The sequence below is a fragment of the Eleutherodactylus coqui genome, chromosome 6 (genome assembly GCF_035609145.1).
Source record: "Eleutherodactylus coqui strain aEleCoq1 chromosome 6, aEleCoq1.hap1, whole genome shotgun sequence".
NCBI classification, from domain to species: Eukaryota; Metazoa; Chordata; class Amphibia; order Anura; family Eleutherodactylidae; genus Eleutherodactylus; species Eleutherodactylus coqui.
The window spans coordinates 109,895,329-109,912,839 of record NC_089842.1 but is presented as its reverse complement, the minus strand read 5'-3'; the positions used below and the strand labels follow the sequence as shown (position 1 = coordinate 109,912,839).

The 17,511-nt window shown below is 41.7% G+C and overlaps 1 protein-coding gene across 1 annotated transcript in view; it reads right to left on the bottom strand.

The window, feature by feature from the left end:
• Nucleotides 1-17,511, bottom strand: part of MMEL1 (membrane metalloendopeptidase like 1) — a 93,227-nt gene that overhangs the window by 35,286 nt on the left and 40,430 nt on the right. Inside the window, exons 3-5 of the mRNA XM_066607389.1 lie at nucleotides 2,161-2,196; nucleotides 1,760-1,921; nucleotides 1,248-1,328 (exon numbers count right to left, since the gene is read on the bottom strand). Coding sequence (XP_066463486.1) covers nucleotides 1,248-1,328; nucleotides 1,760-1,921; nucleotides 2,161-2,196 — 279 coding nt within the window. The remainder of the gene's footprint in view (nucleotides 1-1,247; nucleotides 1,329-1,759; nucleotides 1,922-2,160; nucleotides 2,197-17,511) is intronic.

Below are 17,511 nucleotides of genomic sequence, written 5' to 3'. Positions count from 1 at the left end.
CAGAATAGTGAGCACAGCTCTGGATTCTAATACAGGATGTAATGCAAGATCAGTACAAGATTAGTAATGCATGTATACAGTGGCTCTACTAGCAGAATAGTGAGTTCATCTCTGGAGCAAAACACAGGCAGGATCAGTAGAGAATAAATAATGTAATGTTTCATTATAAATTCAATCTATATATACACCGTAAAATGGTGAACACGTGTTAGAATATCTTTTTTTCTTAAAATATGCCATCCTTTTGCAATTGGGCTGTTGGACATTTCTTCCAAGTTAATAATTAGTGAATCTAATGGGCCATCTGTGTTGTGTTACCATCTACAATGGATACTATGCTAACCAATCCACTAGAACATTTCCAACTTTAATGTAACCCGCCGCAATTGACCTCTGATGATATCAACATATTCTGTTGGGAAAGTTGTGTCGTAAGTGTTTCTGCACTTCATAAAGCAAGGATGACTGTGAATGGTTGTAGAACTGAAGGAAAGGGGAGGGTGATGAGTAAGGCCTCATGTCCAGGGGTGGGTCGGATTCCGCATGCATGAGCCTGCAGTGGAATACGACCCTGCTCGCGGCTGGCGACCCTGCTTGCCTGTCCGGGTCTTCTTTTTTCCGTGCTGCGGATGTGTGCATAAGCGCCGGCGCACATCCGCAGTGGAGTTTTCCTTGTTTCAAACTCCTGCTTTCCTGTGGAATCGGACGCCTTCCATTAACTTAAATGGAAGCAGTCCGTGTGCGAACGGCAGCAAAATGGAGCATGCTGCAATTTTTTTTCTGCACCAAAAGGTCCGCAAAACAAATCTGCATGCTTTAATTCAGCTGCAGACGCCCATTCTTTCCAATGGGCGGCTTGAATTGCGGATTCTGCAAATCAAACCCCCCCATGGACATTGGGCCTAATACAGATAGTAAGGATCGTGGATACAAACCATCTAAAAAAAACTAAATATGGAAATTCACAAAACCTGTACAAAAATTGTAGTTCTATTCTGTTCAACAGCAGTAAAAATCAACATAAATACTGACTATAGTGTATATAGCAGCAAGTCTAAGACAATGGGTTTTCATGCCCCCTAAGGTATTCTGTATGAGAACTTAGGGCTTTCTAAAGTAAATGTTCCCATAACTATATTCAAACTATTTCTAGCCATTAATATGAACTGTGTTGCTGCGGAGAACCTCCAAGGACACTGATTTGGAAGATAAGAATACACTAATTATTATCATTGTGCATTACTTACTTTCATTCATGCAGGATTTATACAAAATTTTGGCTTTTTTAAAGGCATCGCGGTCATCAAGGTTGGAATCTTCCAGTAAACCTTAACAACATACAAAGATACGAGTTATTTGATTAAAATTCTGCAAATAAAGTTGTAGAGTACCTGACCTTAGACCACAAGTCAGAAATCTCAGTGTTTCTAGGTCTATCTTTTATTTGCTGTATTAAACTAAGGTCTCTCTAGTACACCTGGCAGAGCCACAAGCACCGAGCCTCTACGGAACCACACAGAGTGCCCATGGTTCCATACTCCATGTACGCTCCACTTGCTGCAATATGATACCTCCATTTGCCACAGTACATATTATGGAGGTATTCTTCCCTAGATGCAATGCTCCCCCTTCTGGCAAAAAAGTTAACTTGAGAACCTCCTTAACCCCCACGATTTATAAACCATATGGGAGTAAAGGACTATGTGCCATTTTGTTAACTAGTAAATGCATGCATTTTAACGCAGTGTTAGTAACTTACCCTTTAATATAATCTCCATTTCATCCCGGAGAATGTCAAAAATGCTGTAGCGGGAGCTGGTCTCTGGTATTACATGCTTATTTAACCAACCACCACAGGCATATTGGTAGAAATCAGTGCAAGGTTCTATAGAGGAGTCCATGTTCTGGATTATTCTTGCAGCTGAAAAAAAGGTAACATGTTACACCGAAACCAATAAAAGGTACAACTCTTTCGCCTTAATGGAGTTTCACCCCCTGAGGTGATTGTGTTCTAGAGAGAACAAGGAAGATCTATGTTGTATCCAACCTAATTAAATAACTTTGTGTGATAAAATAAACAAATTCTCAAATGATGAGACATACTTAAAGAACTTTCCATTCCACAGTGAAGAGGGTTAATTAGGAAATGTTAGAGCGTACCTGCGGTGACACATCCTGTTGTTGTGCATACGGTCTCTGAATAAAAGAAGAAGCAAAACATTTCAGTTCAGTTTTTGAAACTTTAGAGAATGAAAACTCACATGAGAACAGCTGACTGCTTCCAAGTAACAAATAAGTGGCTCATAAGTACACAGAGCAATTCAGTACTTTACTTTTTAAACACAGCAAGAAATTGGAAAAATTAATAAAATAATCTATAGCCACCCCTCCCAGACCCCCATATCTCCAGCGCTGCATCTCCCGTTCTCCAGAATGCCACAGATATCTGCAGCCAATCACAGTTCACCGCTGAAGATTGGGATTGGATGCAGCTGTTGGTGATGTTCCGTATGCAGATTGACTGTAGCTTGTAAACAGACTCTGCAGAGAGGATGGGAGATGTGAGTAACAAAAACTTGCATCAGACTTCTCTAACCTGCATTGTTAGCAAATAGAGGGGTGGGAAATTCGCCGAAGGGTCATGAAAAGAATGTAAAGTGAGAAACACATTGCCGATCTATCCTATGGGACACCATAATGTAAGATCCATTTTTATATTTTTTCACGTCCTATGAGGAACAGTTAAAGGATCTGGGGATGTTTTGCTTGCAAAAAAGAAGGCTGAGAGGAGACTTAATAGCTGTCTACAAATATCTGAAGGGCTGTCACAGTGCAGGGTGATCAGCCCTATTCTCATTTACACAAGGAAAGACTAGAAGCAATGGGATGAAACGGAAAAGGAGGAGACACAGATTAGACATTAGAAAAAACTTTCTGACAGTGAGGGTGATCAATGAGTGGAACAGGTTACCACGGGAGGGGGTGAGTTCTCCTTCAATGGAAGTGTTCAAACAGAAGCTGGATGGACATCTGTCTGGGATGATTTAGTGCTCCTGCACTGAGCAGGGGATTGGACCAAATGACCCTGGAGGTCCCTTCCAAGTCTACCATTCTAGGATGCTATGGGCCCCCTGTCTTTTACATTCTTTCTTGAAGCATATACTCAAATATGTATTTATTATGATCCAAAATCCGTACTGAGTTATGGGATGAATTATGGTTCTCATACTCGTAAAGAATCCCAAAATCAATACAGATACAATATAGCCATACTAAGTTTGATTTGTTGTATTCTACCCTCCCTCTTCAATTCAGAGCTTTATCAGAACACCTCCTGTCACATGTGGCCGGAGTTCCGGTGAGATTCCTATAACCTTCACATGTTGTTTCAGATAAAATAACTTTGACAACCTTAGTTCCCAGAGGACCTTTGTGATACATGTTATCAATATTTGGCAAAAACCACCAAGGGAAACATAATTTCTCTATGCATGTAATTACATTACATCTTCCAGTCACACAATGGCTCATGTGAGATATTCATCGGATTCTTATAATAAGCAAAAAAAAATAAATAAATAAAACAGATACACAAAGCGCATGGAGGCATATTGGGAATTTAAAGTCATCTTCTGGGTTTAACTGTCTTCAGGCATGTGCGATTAAATAGTGCAGAGTATCCAGGGCACACAAGGCCTCAGCCCTGGCACATTTTTGGAATACAGGGCATTGTAGGGTGCTCTAAGAAGAGGCCCCCTGCATGCTGGATTTTGTTTTTCACTAACATAAACTGTTCTGTTGGTGTCTGCGACCTTCAGAGAGCATCTAAATGTTGGTATCTATGATGATCTTAAATAGAACCTGTCAGGTCCATAACGAGGCCTTGGGCAGCACAGTATAGTAACAGACAAGCTGATTTTGCTGCGTCGGCCAGAGATGAGTCCAATTACATTCATTAATATACATATATTCACTGCTACCCCCGCCTTCTGCCACTGATCGACAGGAGTCTGTATGCACAGTTACAAAGAGACATGCCAATTACCAGCAGAAACAGTGCAGTCCAGTCCAGTTCTTACAGAACCAGTGCAGTCCAGTCCAGTTCTTACAGAACCAGTGCAGTCCAGTCCAGTTCTTACAGAACCAGTGCAGTCTTGAAACTCATTGCATCTAGTTCTGTGGTAGAAATGGTAAAATCTGTGAACTTGGACCATCATTGATTTCAAGAATCAAAGATCTCTATGGAGAGCTCAAACCACTTGATTATGTCAGATTTTCAGTAACATAAATCTCTGAAAAGTGCCAAAGGAATTAAAGCTTTCTATAGAGCCCTATGTAGTCAGAGATCAAAGACTTCATCAATGTCATGTTCTCACTTGTACTGTAAGACATTTAAAGGTTTTTTTGAGGACAAAAATATTGATGACCTATCCTCTTAAATCCAACAAATCAGGTGTTTGAAGCAGACAAGCAAACTCTCTCCAGGTCTGTGAGGTCACGTTCATTCGTCACGCTGCCTGAGAGCAGCCCAGTTCCATTCAAGTGGATGGGATTGAGCTTCTCTACCAGGTACTACCACTACAAAATGTTCAGCGCTGTATTTGTTATGTAGGGAAGAGGCCATGGTGCTAACTCTTCAAACAACTTATTGGCAGGAATTCCAAGCAACATACCCATGCTGATTGAATATTGATGATCTATCCTCTTCAATATTGGACTGTCAGAAAACTTGAAAGCCCCTTTTAAGCTAGTATCGCTAGTATTGCTGGCTAACTCACAAAGTGGCCAGCAGGGCAGGGCAGGGCAGGGAGGCTGCAGGAGATTTCTCTCCTCGCGCTCCCCTGCCCCTCTCCATTGACTTAATATAGCGGCCATTTAATATTGAACAGCTGCTATTTACACTGAACGATCAGCTCATTGTCCATCATTTATGCAGCATAAATGATGGTCGATAAGCAGATCGCTGATTGCTCAGTGTATATAGCAGCCGTTCAGTACTGAACAGCCGCTATGTTAAGTCAATCGAGAGGGGTGGGGGAGTGCGAGGGGAGAAATCTCCTCCAGACGTCCTGTTATGAGCCAGCGATACTAGCTCCTGTGCAGCAGCACGAGAGCGAGCATGTGCGGAGACGAGTATTGGGCATCATTTGCCCGATATTCGTCCCATCTAAATGGGCCTTTAGTAAGATCCACTATCTATGGTGGAAATTTTCTCTTTATAGTAGTTACCTCCTTCCCTTCATTAATGCTCATGTAATAGTGACAATTGCCGGGCTGCATCTGCACTTTCAGCTGGGCAATTGTTGGGAAAACACAACTACTAGTGGCAAACTCTAGCTCCAATCAAACATTAAAAATGAATTACACACTAGGGGGCAACGATGAGCACAGGACAAATTGCTCCTTCAAAGGATCCAGAGAATTTGAACTCAGCGCTGCATTCTGAGGAATGATGGGAGTGACATTCCTGGTTAAACAATGTCATTTTGCTCAATCTACTTCTAAAATTGTGTTTAGCATTAGTTTAGAAATATGTCCTATACCACTAATGTCACTATCAATGGTGAGTAGAACTGCCCTTTAAGCCTGGCCATAAACAATGAATCATTACACTCCAGTCATTTACAGCTAAGCTACATCTGGTTCCTACAATCTGCATCCTTTTCATCTTTAGACTTTCCGTATGAATGTTGATGGATACAGAGCAGTCACAAAATCACAAATAACCCTCATTTAAGCCCCTTGAAATATTATAACTGGAGTTATTGTATTTTCCACACATACTTCATCTTTTGGTCTACATAGAGGCCAAATTAAAATCTGCACATTCTCTGTCCGTCTCCAAAACACAAAATGCTCAGACAACAGCAGTCCAGTAAAAATAACATCTTGTTTGATCAGTAACGTGAGTTGCTCAGCTTTAGAGACATGTCGCTCCTGTCCAACACAAATAGTGCAAGATACTATATAGCATTCCTTAACTATTTGGATGGTTGGGGCCAACTTTTTTTATTTTTTTTGCTACTTCATTAAGTTTTAATGGTAGAAAAGATTTTAAGCACATTAAGTCTTTTATGGCTCCACTTTTAAGTCAGAGGACTGGTCACACACAGAAAGACAGAGGTCTGACAACGTGCAAACTGGCCACTTGGCATATAGTAAGGGTTCGTTCACATGAGTGTATTCAGGCAGCGTATTATACGCATAATATGCAGTGAATAGAACTCATTCATTTTAATAAGTTCGTTCACAGCTGCATATTTTTCACGTGTATTTTTGAGAAAATACACAGCATTTCAGATCTTGGTGCGTATTACCCACCTAAGTAGTCCATGGGAGTAATTAAGTACACAGTAAATACACTGGAAATCTGCATATTTGCTTTGTATTTAAGCAAAAAATCAATGGGATTTCATGTGTACTTACGCGTGGAAAAAATGCAGATAACCAAAAATATGCATAGAATCAGGGCATTTTGGTCTGTGAATACACTGTGTATTCAGGGACCGAAATACGTAATACGCCCATGTGAATGGGCCCTGAGGCCACAGAAAGCTCTACTACCTTGCGGTGTTTAGTCTATTGTACGGTAACATAAAAGCTCTTGCAGAATATTATCAGCTTTCTTCATGATCTTCATAAAAGGCGTCTCCAAACGTGATTTAAGTTTACAGCAAATAATAGCATAAAGCAGTATTGAATCTGAGAGTTGGCTTGCTTGACAAAGTAAATGATATGTAGAAACTGGCTGAAGACCTTCAAAGTGTTGAAGACTCTCGGTCAAGAATCAAACTACTAACGACCACTTGTCCGTCCAATTTGTATGTGTGTGTGATGTGTGAGTTACAAGCAGATTCTGACAGCACCTGTGATGTCAGTTACCGTCTCTCAGCTCCCTGGTCACATGATGGTGGTGTCATCACAGCTCCTTTATCCTCCTTCTGCAATAAATGAGGAATTACAGGCAGACTACATCCCTCACAAACCCCTGCGGCCTCAGTTGCTATGGAAACAGCAGTACTCAGTCTGCTGGTTTGTACCTGGTTGTCAGACTGCTGCACACCTCTCTGAAGACTCTAATAAATGACACCTCTCAAATTTACATATACCTTCACTTAGCTCCACTCCCTGATCACATGATGGTGGCATCATCACAGGTCCTTTAACCTCCTCCTAAAGGGAATGAAGAATTATGGGCAGACTACATTCCTCACAAACCCTGCGGCCTCAGTTGCTATGGATACAGCAGTACTCAGTCTGCCAGTTTGTACCTGCCTATGAGACAGCTGGACACCTGTGTGGAGACTCCAATAAATGACACCTCACAAATGTACACATACATAGCTTGTGTGCTGACAGGACCTGTGATGATCTCACCATCATTTGATCAATCACATGGTCTATGAGCTGAATGAGGGATTATGGGCAGACTACATAGAAGAAGAACAGGTGGAATCTCTGTGGGTAGAAATACAGGGAGGAAAAAATAACAAAATCCTGATAGGTGTCTTCTATAGACCACCAAAAGCAACAGAAGAAAATGATAACTTACTATTAAGGCAGATAGAAGAGGTGTCAAACCGCAACGAAGTAATTATCATGGGGGACTTTAATTATCCAGATATAACATGGGAGAACGAAACCTGCAAATCTCACAGGGGAGATAAGTTCTTGAAAGTAATTAAAGATAATTACCTGAACCAACTTGTGCAGGAACCAACAAGAGGGAGAGCCATTCTGGACCTAGTACTAACTAACAAACCGGAACGTTTAAAGGGGGTGCAGGTTGAGGGGCACTTGGGGAACAGTGACCACAATACAATCAATTTCCAGCTGTCATTCAATAGGAAGCCTTATCAGGGAGAGACAAAGAAACTAAACTTTAGTAAAGCAAAATTTGATGAGCTTAGAACTCCTATCGGTAACATTAATTGGGACAACATCCTCAAAAATAACGGTACAGAGGACAAATGGGAAAAGTTTAAAAGGATCCTAAATACCTCCTGTGAGCAGTTCATTCCCTTTAAAAATAAAAGAAACTCAGCTAAAAGGAAACCAATGTGGCTCGACAAGACGGTAAGAGGGGCAATAAATGAAAAAAAGAAAGCATTCAAACTACTAAAGCAACAAGGCAGCGAAGAAGCACTAAAATCATACAGGGAAAAAAACTAAATATGCAAAGATAAGATCAAAACTGCCAAGGAGGAAGCAGAAAGACTGATCGCCAAAGAGAGCAAAAACAACCCGAAGCTATTTTTCAACTATATTAGCAGCAAAAGGATTTGCAGGCAGAGCACTGGCCCTTTAAAAAATAATGCAGGAGAGATCATTGAAGATGATGGAGGGAAGGCAAATCTACTAAACAGTTTCTTCTCAAGTGTATTCACAAACGAAAAGGAAATGCCACACGAGATGCAGGGGAATAAAATGAACCCATCACAAAATATCTCATACCTAACGCAGGAGGAGGTGCGGAAGTGACTAAAGAAGACTAAAATTGATAAATCGCCGGGCCCAGATGGATTACACCCAAGGATACTATGGGAACTAAGTGACGAGATAGCTAGGCCGCTATATCTAATATTTCTAGACACTATCAAGACCAGTGTAGTACCATTGGATTGGCGCATTGCCAACGTGGTTCCAATTTACAAAAAAGGGAGTAAAAGTGAGCCTGGTAACTACAGGCCAGTAAGTCTCACTTCAGTAACGGGAAAAGTTTTCGAGGGGATTCTGAGAGACGCCATCGATGAGTACCTCAAGGAGAACAAGGGAATAACTCCTCAGCAGCATGGATTCATGAAGGGTCTCTCATGTCAGACAAATCTGATCAGTTTCTACGATGAAGTAAGCTCTAAGCTGGACCAGGGAGAATCTATTGATCTCGTATATCTGGACTTCTCTAAAGCCTTTGACACCATGCCACATAATAGGCTAATATACAAAATGAGGCAGCTCGGACTGGGCGAAAACGTGTGTAAGTGGGTAAAAAATTGGCTCAATGATAGAAAGCAGAGGGTGGTAATAAATGGTTCGTACTCTGATTGGACCACAGTCGCTAGCGGGGTGCCACAGGGTTCGGTATTAGGCCCCACTCTGTTCAACATATTTATCAACGACCTGATAGAGGGGCTGCACAGCAAAATATCAATATTTGCATATGACACAAAATTATACAATATAATTAATGGAAGGGAGGACAATGTGCGGCTACAAATGGACCTGGATAAGCTGTGGGCTTGGGCAGAAAAATGGCAAATGAAGTTCAATGTTGAAAAATGTAAGACTATGCACATGGGCAGGAGAAACGGATGCCACCAATATTCAATTAATGGAGTACCGCTAGGAAAAAGTGATATGGAAAAGGACCTGGGGGTTTTAGTGGATAGTAGACTAAACTGGAGTAACTAATGCCAGTCAGCTGCTGCAAAGGCAAATAAAGTCTTGGGGTGCATTAAAAGAGGTATAGGGGCGAAGGATGAGAACATTATCCTTCCATTATATAAGGCACTAGTCAGGCCCCACATGGAATACTGCGTACAGTTCTGGTCACCCGTGCTCAGGAAAGATGTCACAGTGCTTGAGGGGATTCAAAGAAGGGCAACTAAACTAATACATGGAATGAAGGGACTGGAATACCCAGAAAGGCTATCAAAATTGGGATTATTTACTCTAGAAAAAAGATGGCTAAGGGGCGATCAAATAACTATGTATAAATACATGAGGGGACAATACAAGGATCTCTCCCATGATCTGTTTACACCCAGGACCGCGACGGTAACAAGAGGACATCTGCTATGATTAGAGGAAAGTAGGTTTCATCACCAACATAGAAGGGGATTCTTTACTGTAAGAGCAGTTAGACTGTGGAACTCTCTGCCGGAGGAAGTGGTGATGGCAAAATCCATAGAGGAGTTTAAAAGGGGACTTGATGTCTTTCTGGAGAGGAAGGACATTATAGGATATAAATCTTAGGTTAATTGTCAATCCGGGTATACAGGCAGGTAGGAACTATTAGGGATTGATCCAGGGAACAGTCTGATTGCCATTAGGGAGTCGGGAAGGAATTTTTTCCCCAAAAGGGCTAATTGGCTTCTGCCCTTGGGGTTTTTTGCCTTCCTCTGGATCAACACAGGAGGATAGACAGGCTGGACTAGATGGACATTGTCTTCATTCAGCCTTACATACTATGTTACTATGTACATCCCCCACAAACCCCCCTCGGCCTCAGTTGCGATAGATACAGCAGTACTCAGTCTGCCAGTTTGTACCTGCTAGAAATGAGCGAGCGTACTCGGATAAGCACTACTCGCTCGAGTAATTGGCTTTATCCGAGTATCGCTGTGCTCGGGTCTGAAGATTCGGGTGCCGGCACGGAGCGGGGAGCTGCAGGGGAGAGCGGGGAGGAACGGAGGTAAGATCTTTCTCTCCTTCTCTCCTGCCCGCTCTCCCCTGCTCCCCGCTGCGACTCACCTGTCAGCCGCAGCGGCACCCGAATCTTTAGACCCGAGCACAGCGATACTCGGATAAAGCCAATTACTCGAGCGAGTAGTGCTTATCCGAGTACGCTCGCTCATCTCTAGTACCTGCTTATGAGACAGCTGCACACCTGTGTGGAGACTCCAATAAATGACACCTCACAAATGTCCACATACATAGCTGGTGGTGCATACTGACCAACTATATTAAAGCATAGTCCTTTACCACTAGCTTCAAATCTCCTGAATGTGATTTCATCTCAAGTGCTAATGCCGCCAACACCAGTCCAGTTCATCTAATCGTCAACCACTAGCCAGTGTTGTCGCTGTCGTGCAAACATGTCACCACAGAGGGTTCAACGCCGCCATAGAGCTACTGCAGTTTACATGACACAGCGACAAGCCATGATTTCATGTTACTAAATTTCATGTAGCAGATATGCAAAAGCTACGAGCGAACATGTCTCCTAAGCGAGCTGCTGAAGTCTATAATTACATGTAACTTATATGCAAAAGCAACATAGCAGAGCTATGTGTGTGACATGCATGTAGCAGAGCTATGTGTCTGATATGCATGTATCAGAGCTGTGTGTGTGTGACATGCATGTAGCAGAGCTGTGTGTGTCTGTGATGTGCATGTAGTAGGGCTGTGTGTGTGATGTGCACGTAGCAGACCTGTGTGTGCATGACATGCTTGTAGCAGAGCTGTGTGGTGAATTGCGCCACCAGAAACACTGCTACTATAATTTCCTAATAATTACTAGTAACTTATAAAAAGAGCATCTGGTAGGTTCCAAAACTATACCGTCAAACTGAAAGTTAGATGGATTGGTTCCCATGCAGCACGGTGTATTCCAAGAAGTGGCTGTGCTGATCATGTAGGGGCAGTGTCTTGTGCGTTAATATGAGCATGTTAGAAAAGAAAGGGCTGCTTGGAAATGGTGCGATGGTCCTGTTCAGGAGTAAAATGGAGACAAGATAGGGTGGAAGCTATATACTGATAGTGGAAGAACCATTTGGATTCCACAATCTTGCAGAACATGGCCTCTCCAGGAATGTTACATATTCATTTGGCAGTAACTCTTTAAACTTAATATCACAAAGACGTAATTATTCATTTTTTTAAAATTTTCAAAGCAGAATAAAAGTAATAGATTCAGAACGCGCCAGAAACAGTGATGTGACTTGTTCCAGCAGTTGTCCCAGACTTTTCAACATGGAAAACAGCTTAGCAGCTTGGGATGGGTTGAAACATATTTTGAGACATGTAAATATCACTGACTCTTGTCAGTAGCATAGGGTATATGAATGTAATCATAGGTGTAGCAATAAGGGGTGCAGAGGTAGCAGTTACACCTGGCACTGGTGTCTGAGGGGGCCCAAAGGGCCATCTGCCATGTAACTGGAGCTAATGAGGGACGGCTGATCTCCTGTTTGGCATTCCCGAAAAGAGAATTTAAGGTGGACATATGCTGCCCCATTTATTGTAGTTTGTGATTGTTGTAGAACACTTAGTTGAAAGTGTATTAAGACATGCGTATCCTGTGCTAATCTTGAGATAGGGTACATCACTTTGAAATGTGCCTAATTTATTAAGAGATGCACGCCTATTAATAAATTAAGTAGATCTCTGGTCAACCCACGTGGCTAACAGCTAGAGATTTGAACTATGATTTATGCCAATTACTTGCATAAATTATAGTAAACATGCCAGGCCATGGGAAGCCATATCCCCTAACAGTAAACCCTACCCATTACTCAGAAAACTGGCAAGGATAGTATAAAACAGCACTTGCAGAATGGGCGGAGCTATCAGTGATTTATAACTATCTGTGTATGACTGTATGTATAGGGTTACCTGTTATTCACTGATAGGACCGCCCTTTGGACTGTTCAGCTCAGAATGTGTGTAGATATAATTGAATAAAATGCAAATTAAACTAAATCTTTTCCCATAAAACGATATATCAATCTGCTCAGCTCCTCCTGCTCTACAACATCATGCCTACAGTTTGGACAACATTTTCAAGCTGACAGACACCCTTTAAACGGTGGCGAACCCTTCCAATGGTGTGCTTCAATGATATTATAGGACAGGTTGTCATCTTCTCTCAACAAGTAGGACTTTACCTTTGATAAACATCTAAAGCTCTTATATGTGTATTTGGAAACTTACTTTGAGGTCCAATGAGATGATCCAACTTGCACTTCATGGGTTTGCTCCTTTAATTCCAACATGAAAAACTCTGCCCATAGATATAACTGACGACGAACACCCAGCCAGGCTACAGCTACAGACATTGAGAAACATTGCTCTGACTGCCAAATAAAAACGTGTTTTGTGATAAGAGAAAAGCATTGCCAAATCTTTCAGAATTACTGATAAATTTCTAAATTATCCTGACATAAGCATGACAGTGTGAAATTAAAGTTAAGACCTCAGAATGAATTGCTAACAAGGCTTTGACAGGCGCCGGTTCTAATTAGGTAACTGGATATAATTGTTTATCTTTAGAATTCCACATTTGTCCATGTGACACAAGAGACGGGAGCAGCATGGGATTCTTGGTTGCATGGCGCTCATACATCACAGTTCTCAAGAACGCAGATTGTTCTATCAGTCTAAAACAATATATATGAGTGGAGTGCCCTGACTCAAAGACAATCTAAGTTTGGCAATGTCAACTATTATCATTGTGTTTACACTGTACACATGGACTAAGTTCTTCACCACTCTGAGTCATTGAGTTGCACTCAACATACTATGCCAGTCAAGTTTTTAGCAGTAGGACATAAGTTAGTATCAACACCTGAAAAACTCCCTGTGTGGAGTATTGTTTAAGACTGTCCACTCAAGAAATTACCAGGAACCATCCACCTTGATTCATAAAATGATTCCAAAACTACATCATTCAGGGGTACATGGATTGTGGAAGTCAAAAAGAAAAGGTCCTGAGTCCATAGCTTGAATAACAGGTTTTGTGCTCTAAATCTTGGTGAAGGCAGCCAACTTCGACAGACTTGTTTTAGCAATTACAAAGAGGTTGTATGGGTCCAATTTATTGATGACCTATCATCCTCTGGATAGGTTATCAATACTTGATCAGCGGGGTCCACTGCTTGGACCCCTGTCATCAGCTGTCATCTGGCCCACTGTCCATGTGAACAGCTCTGTACCCATTGTAGTGGCCCAAGATGGTAAAATTCCAATTCTACCGTTCTATGATTCTATGATTCTAATACTGGAACAGCTCCCCCTGAATTCAAACTGTTGGCTGAATGATCATTCGGTTGACATCTAGCTTAGGGTGCCTACCCGCTAGCGATATTTTTTTATTGCAATGCGTGAGTGATGATTATGTAACCAATGATTTTCAATGATTTCATTCTCACTTGCGTTTTTTTTTCTTAAGTCTTGCAGCACACAGAAAAAAATCTGCAATATCGCTCAGTGTTTCAATCTAGCAGCAGTGCCAGCCCCATTGAAAACATAGGGAATTCATTGCAGACTTTTGCCACAGCTGTCACAGTCTGTGATGCTATCCCATTTCTTTCAATAGGGCCAGCACTTCTGTGGCCCCATTGAAAGCAGTGGATTGCAGGCAACCCCCGCAGCGATGATGATTTTCGGGGAAGGGCTTTGTGATTGGCTGAGCGCTCAGCCAATGACACCAGCGCTTTCTGGGGGTGGGTATTTTTCAACCCCCAGCCTCCAGAACACAGAAGAAAATTGCCGGGGCAGGAGAGAAGAGCCGGATGGCTCTTCTAGGTAATTATATTTATATATTTTTAACTTTTTTTTATAGTTAGCCATGATTTTCAGGGTTGGGTTTATATTTGAAGCCCTTTCCCAAAAATCATCGCTGCAGGGGTTGCCTGCAACCCACTACCATCAATGGGGCTGCAGCAGTGCTGGCCCCGTTGAAAGAAATGTGATAGCATCACAGACTTCTGCCACACCTGTGGCAGAAGTCCGCAAGGTACTCCCTATGTTTTCAATGAGGCTGGTGCTGCCGCTGGCCCCATTAAAAACAATGAGCGATATCACAGCGAAGGCACTCAATCTCGGATCGCTAGAGAAAAAAAAGCAAGTGGGTACGCACCTTTATGTGTATGACTGGCTTTAAAAAGTAATATGACTGCTTGCTGTGGAAATGTAGTTTCCACCATTGCTGAATGTGCCCCATCGTTTAGGGATCAGGATAATGTTCTGCTGCCATACATGAAACAGGGATATATCTTTCATTATTGGGGTATGTTTTGGGGGTTAATTAGTGCAATTATTTTTCTATTCTTTCTGTGCTTGCAGAGTCCCTGTACAATAACAATGTAATTATATGGCAGGCATTTTCAAAGTTAATCTATTCAGGAGCAAAATCAGAAACTTGGAAACATGTGGTTAAAGCCCTATAATTGCCTCGAAAACCTCTGAATAAGAACAGAATTCTATTATCCTATCACTTAAACAAACCTGCTGTAATGCTCTCGTTTAATTTAATGTCTTTGAAAGGCATTAAAAAGACAATTGCTTCAGAGCAGATTTTAAACGTTTCTTTTTGTAACTATAAAGTGCCATTGTCTGATGCCAGGAAGCTTGGCACGGCTGACACAGCCCATTATTTAAAACAGGTGAAAAATTAAAAAGTTTCTTGTGTTTTACTGTCCGTATCTTCCACTTGTGTCATTTGCTTCGCATTCTGAAGTTCTACTTGGGGGGCAATTGAAAGGGGTTTCTGGGAGTTAAAGAAATTAGGCTAACAGTAGGAAATGTACTGAAAAGAAAACAAATATCATTACTTCTCTGTTAAATCCCCTGCTGCTTCATCACCATTGCTCTGATGGTCCCCACCAGTGTTTATTTTCCTGTAGTGGTGACTTGTCGTACATCTACATGACTGCTGCAGCTAATCACAGTCCTCATCAATGATGCTAGCATGTAGAAGTATATAAGGCTCGTTTCTTTGACTTGCCTGCCTTCTGCAGGCATCGTCCCGTCTTCTCTGTAACTTGAACTGTTGCACACATCTCACCAGCAATGCAAGGGTTCTTTTCTCCAGTGCTCCCAGCTCAGCTGTAAGGCATGGACAATTGCCTACCTATTTAGCTGAGCTGAGAATCCTCCCTCATTGCCTCAGTGTTGGTGTGTGTTGTGTCAGTCACTCAACTTGGTTTCTGTTTCTGATAGTACTGCATGTTCTTTGTGTTTGTTCATTTTCTTCCAGTACTTGCATCATTCCTGTCTCTGTGCTAAGTCAATCCTGTACTGTGTTTAGTTTGTACTGCAATGTGTCCTGTGTTTGGTACACCTCTCCTGTGTCCTGACAGGGTGAGTTAGTTCTGAGGGGAAGACCATGGGGGCATTCTTGTCAGGATGCCTATCCCACTTCTAGGCAGGGGTCTTCCCATTTTCTTGTTAAGCCCAGGGTGAGTTTTCCAATCTTATATTGCCAGGTTGGTGTCACCTGTCCTAGCTGCCATTAAGTGTATCTTAGCTCTAATCCCTGCTCATAGGTCAATCTGTTTCACAGTGCCTTGCTCCAGTACCTCTGCCCATCAGGGTCAGCAGCTAACCACACTAGCTCGGGGCCAAGCCGGCTGGTTGGCACGGTGGGCCGACAGTCGCTGCCCGTAAAACAAAGTATAATGACAGTGCTGAGGCCTCTGCTTGGCTTCAGCAGTCATGTAGATATGTTGCTCATCACTGCTGGGGTTAAGAATTAAGTTGGGGAGCTAGTTTTAACCCATTAATGCTGCAGAATGTACAGTTATGTCCTGCAGGATCAGGGTATGTAAAAAGACAGATAGTGCGGAAATCTCACTCCATAAATCGCAACTTCCAGCTGTTTCTTACAGCTTGCACCCGGCCGCAACAGCTCCGATTAGCCGCGTGGCTGATTGGAGCTGTTAATCCTTTAAATGCCTCCGTCAATTCTGACACCAGAATTTAAATCCCCAGACCAATGTTCGGGGGTCCCATATGCCCCCCCTCCTCACAATGAGATCACAGGGAGCCATGTGGGTGTCAAGGCACTGAAAGGCCCTAGGGCGGTCATAGTTGAATGCCTATCAAGCCGTGCTATGGCACGGCTTGATAGAATCCCTGTCAGATCGCAGCATAATGTAATGTTATGGTATTACATCATAGTGCAGGAGCGATCAAAGCATCGCAAGTTCTTGTTCTCTTTGGGGACTAAAAATAAAAGTTAAAAATAGATTAAAAATTTTTTTACTAATTATTAAATAAAAAATAATAACAATAAAAAAAGTAGAAGAATGTATTATTTATAATAGAATAAACGTAATAATAAAACAAAAATACATATTTGGTATCGCTGTGTCCGTAAAAGGTAGATCTATCAAAGTAATGCATAATTTATCGTAAAAAAAATAAATAAACGACGCCAGAATTGTCCTTATTTGGTCACCCTGTCTGCAAGAAAAAGTGTAATAAAAAGCGATCGAAAAGTTGCATGTATTTAAAAATGGTACCAACGGAACTACAGGACGTACCACACAAAATGATCCCTTGCACAACTATGTCGACAAAAAAATAAAAAAGTAATTGGGGTCAGAAGATGGCGACAGAAAATAATTTTAAAAATTAAATATCTTTGAAAAATAATAAAAAGTAGCACAGCAAAAACAACTCTATAAGCTTGCTATCATAGTATTCATACTGATTAATAGTATAAAGTTATCATGTAATGCAGTGTGCCTGCCTTAGAAACAAGACACACAAAGATGGCAGAATTCAGTTTTTTTTCCAGTTCTCTCTACTTAAGTTTTTCAGTACATTATATGGCACATTAAACAGTACCATTAAAAAATACAACTCATTCCGCAAAAAACAAGCCCGCAAAAACAGCGCAGCGATGGATAAATAAAAGATTTATGACTTTCTAAAGGGGAGGAGGAAAACCGAAAATGGGAAAAAAGGGCCTTGTACTTAAAAGAGTTTAAAAGGGGTTGTGCATTTACTGAGACATCTTTCCTGCTAAAGCTTTCAGTGTATTAAAACAACAAAAAAAGACCA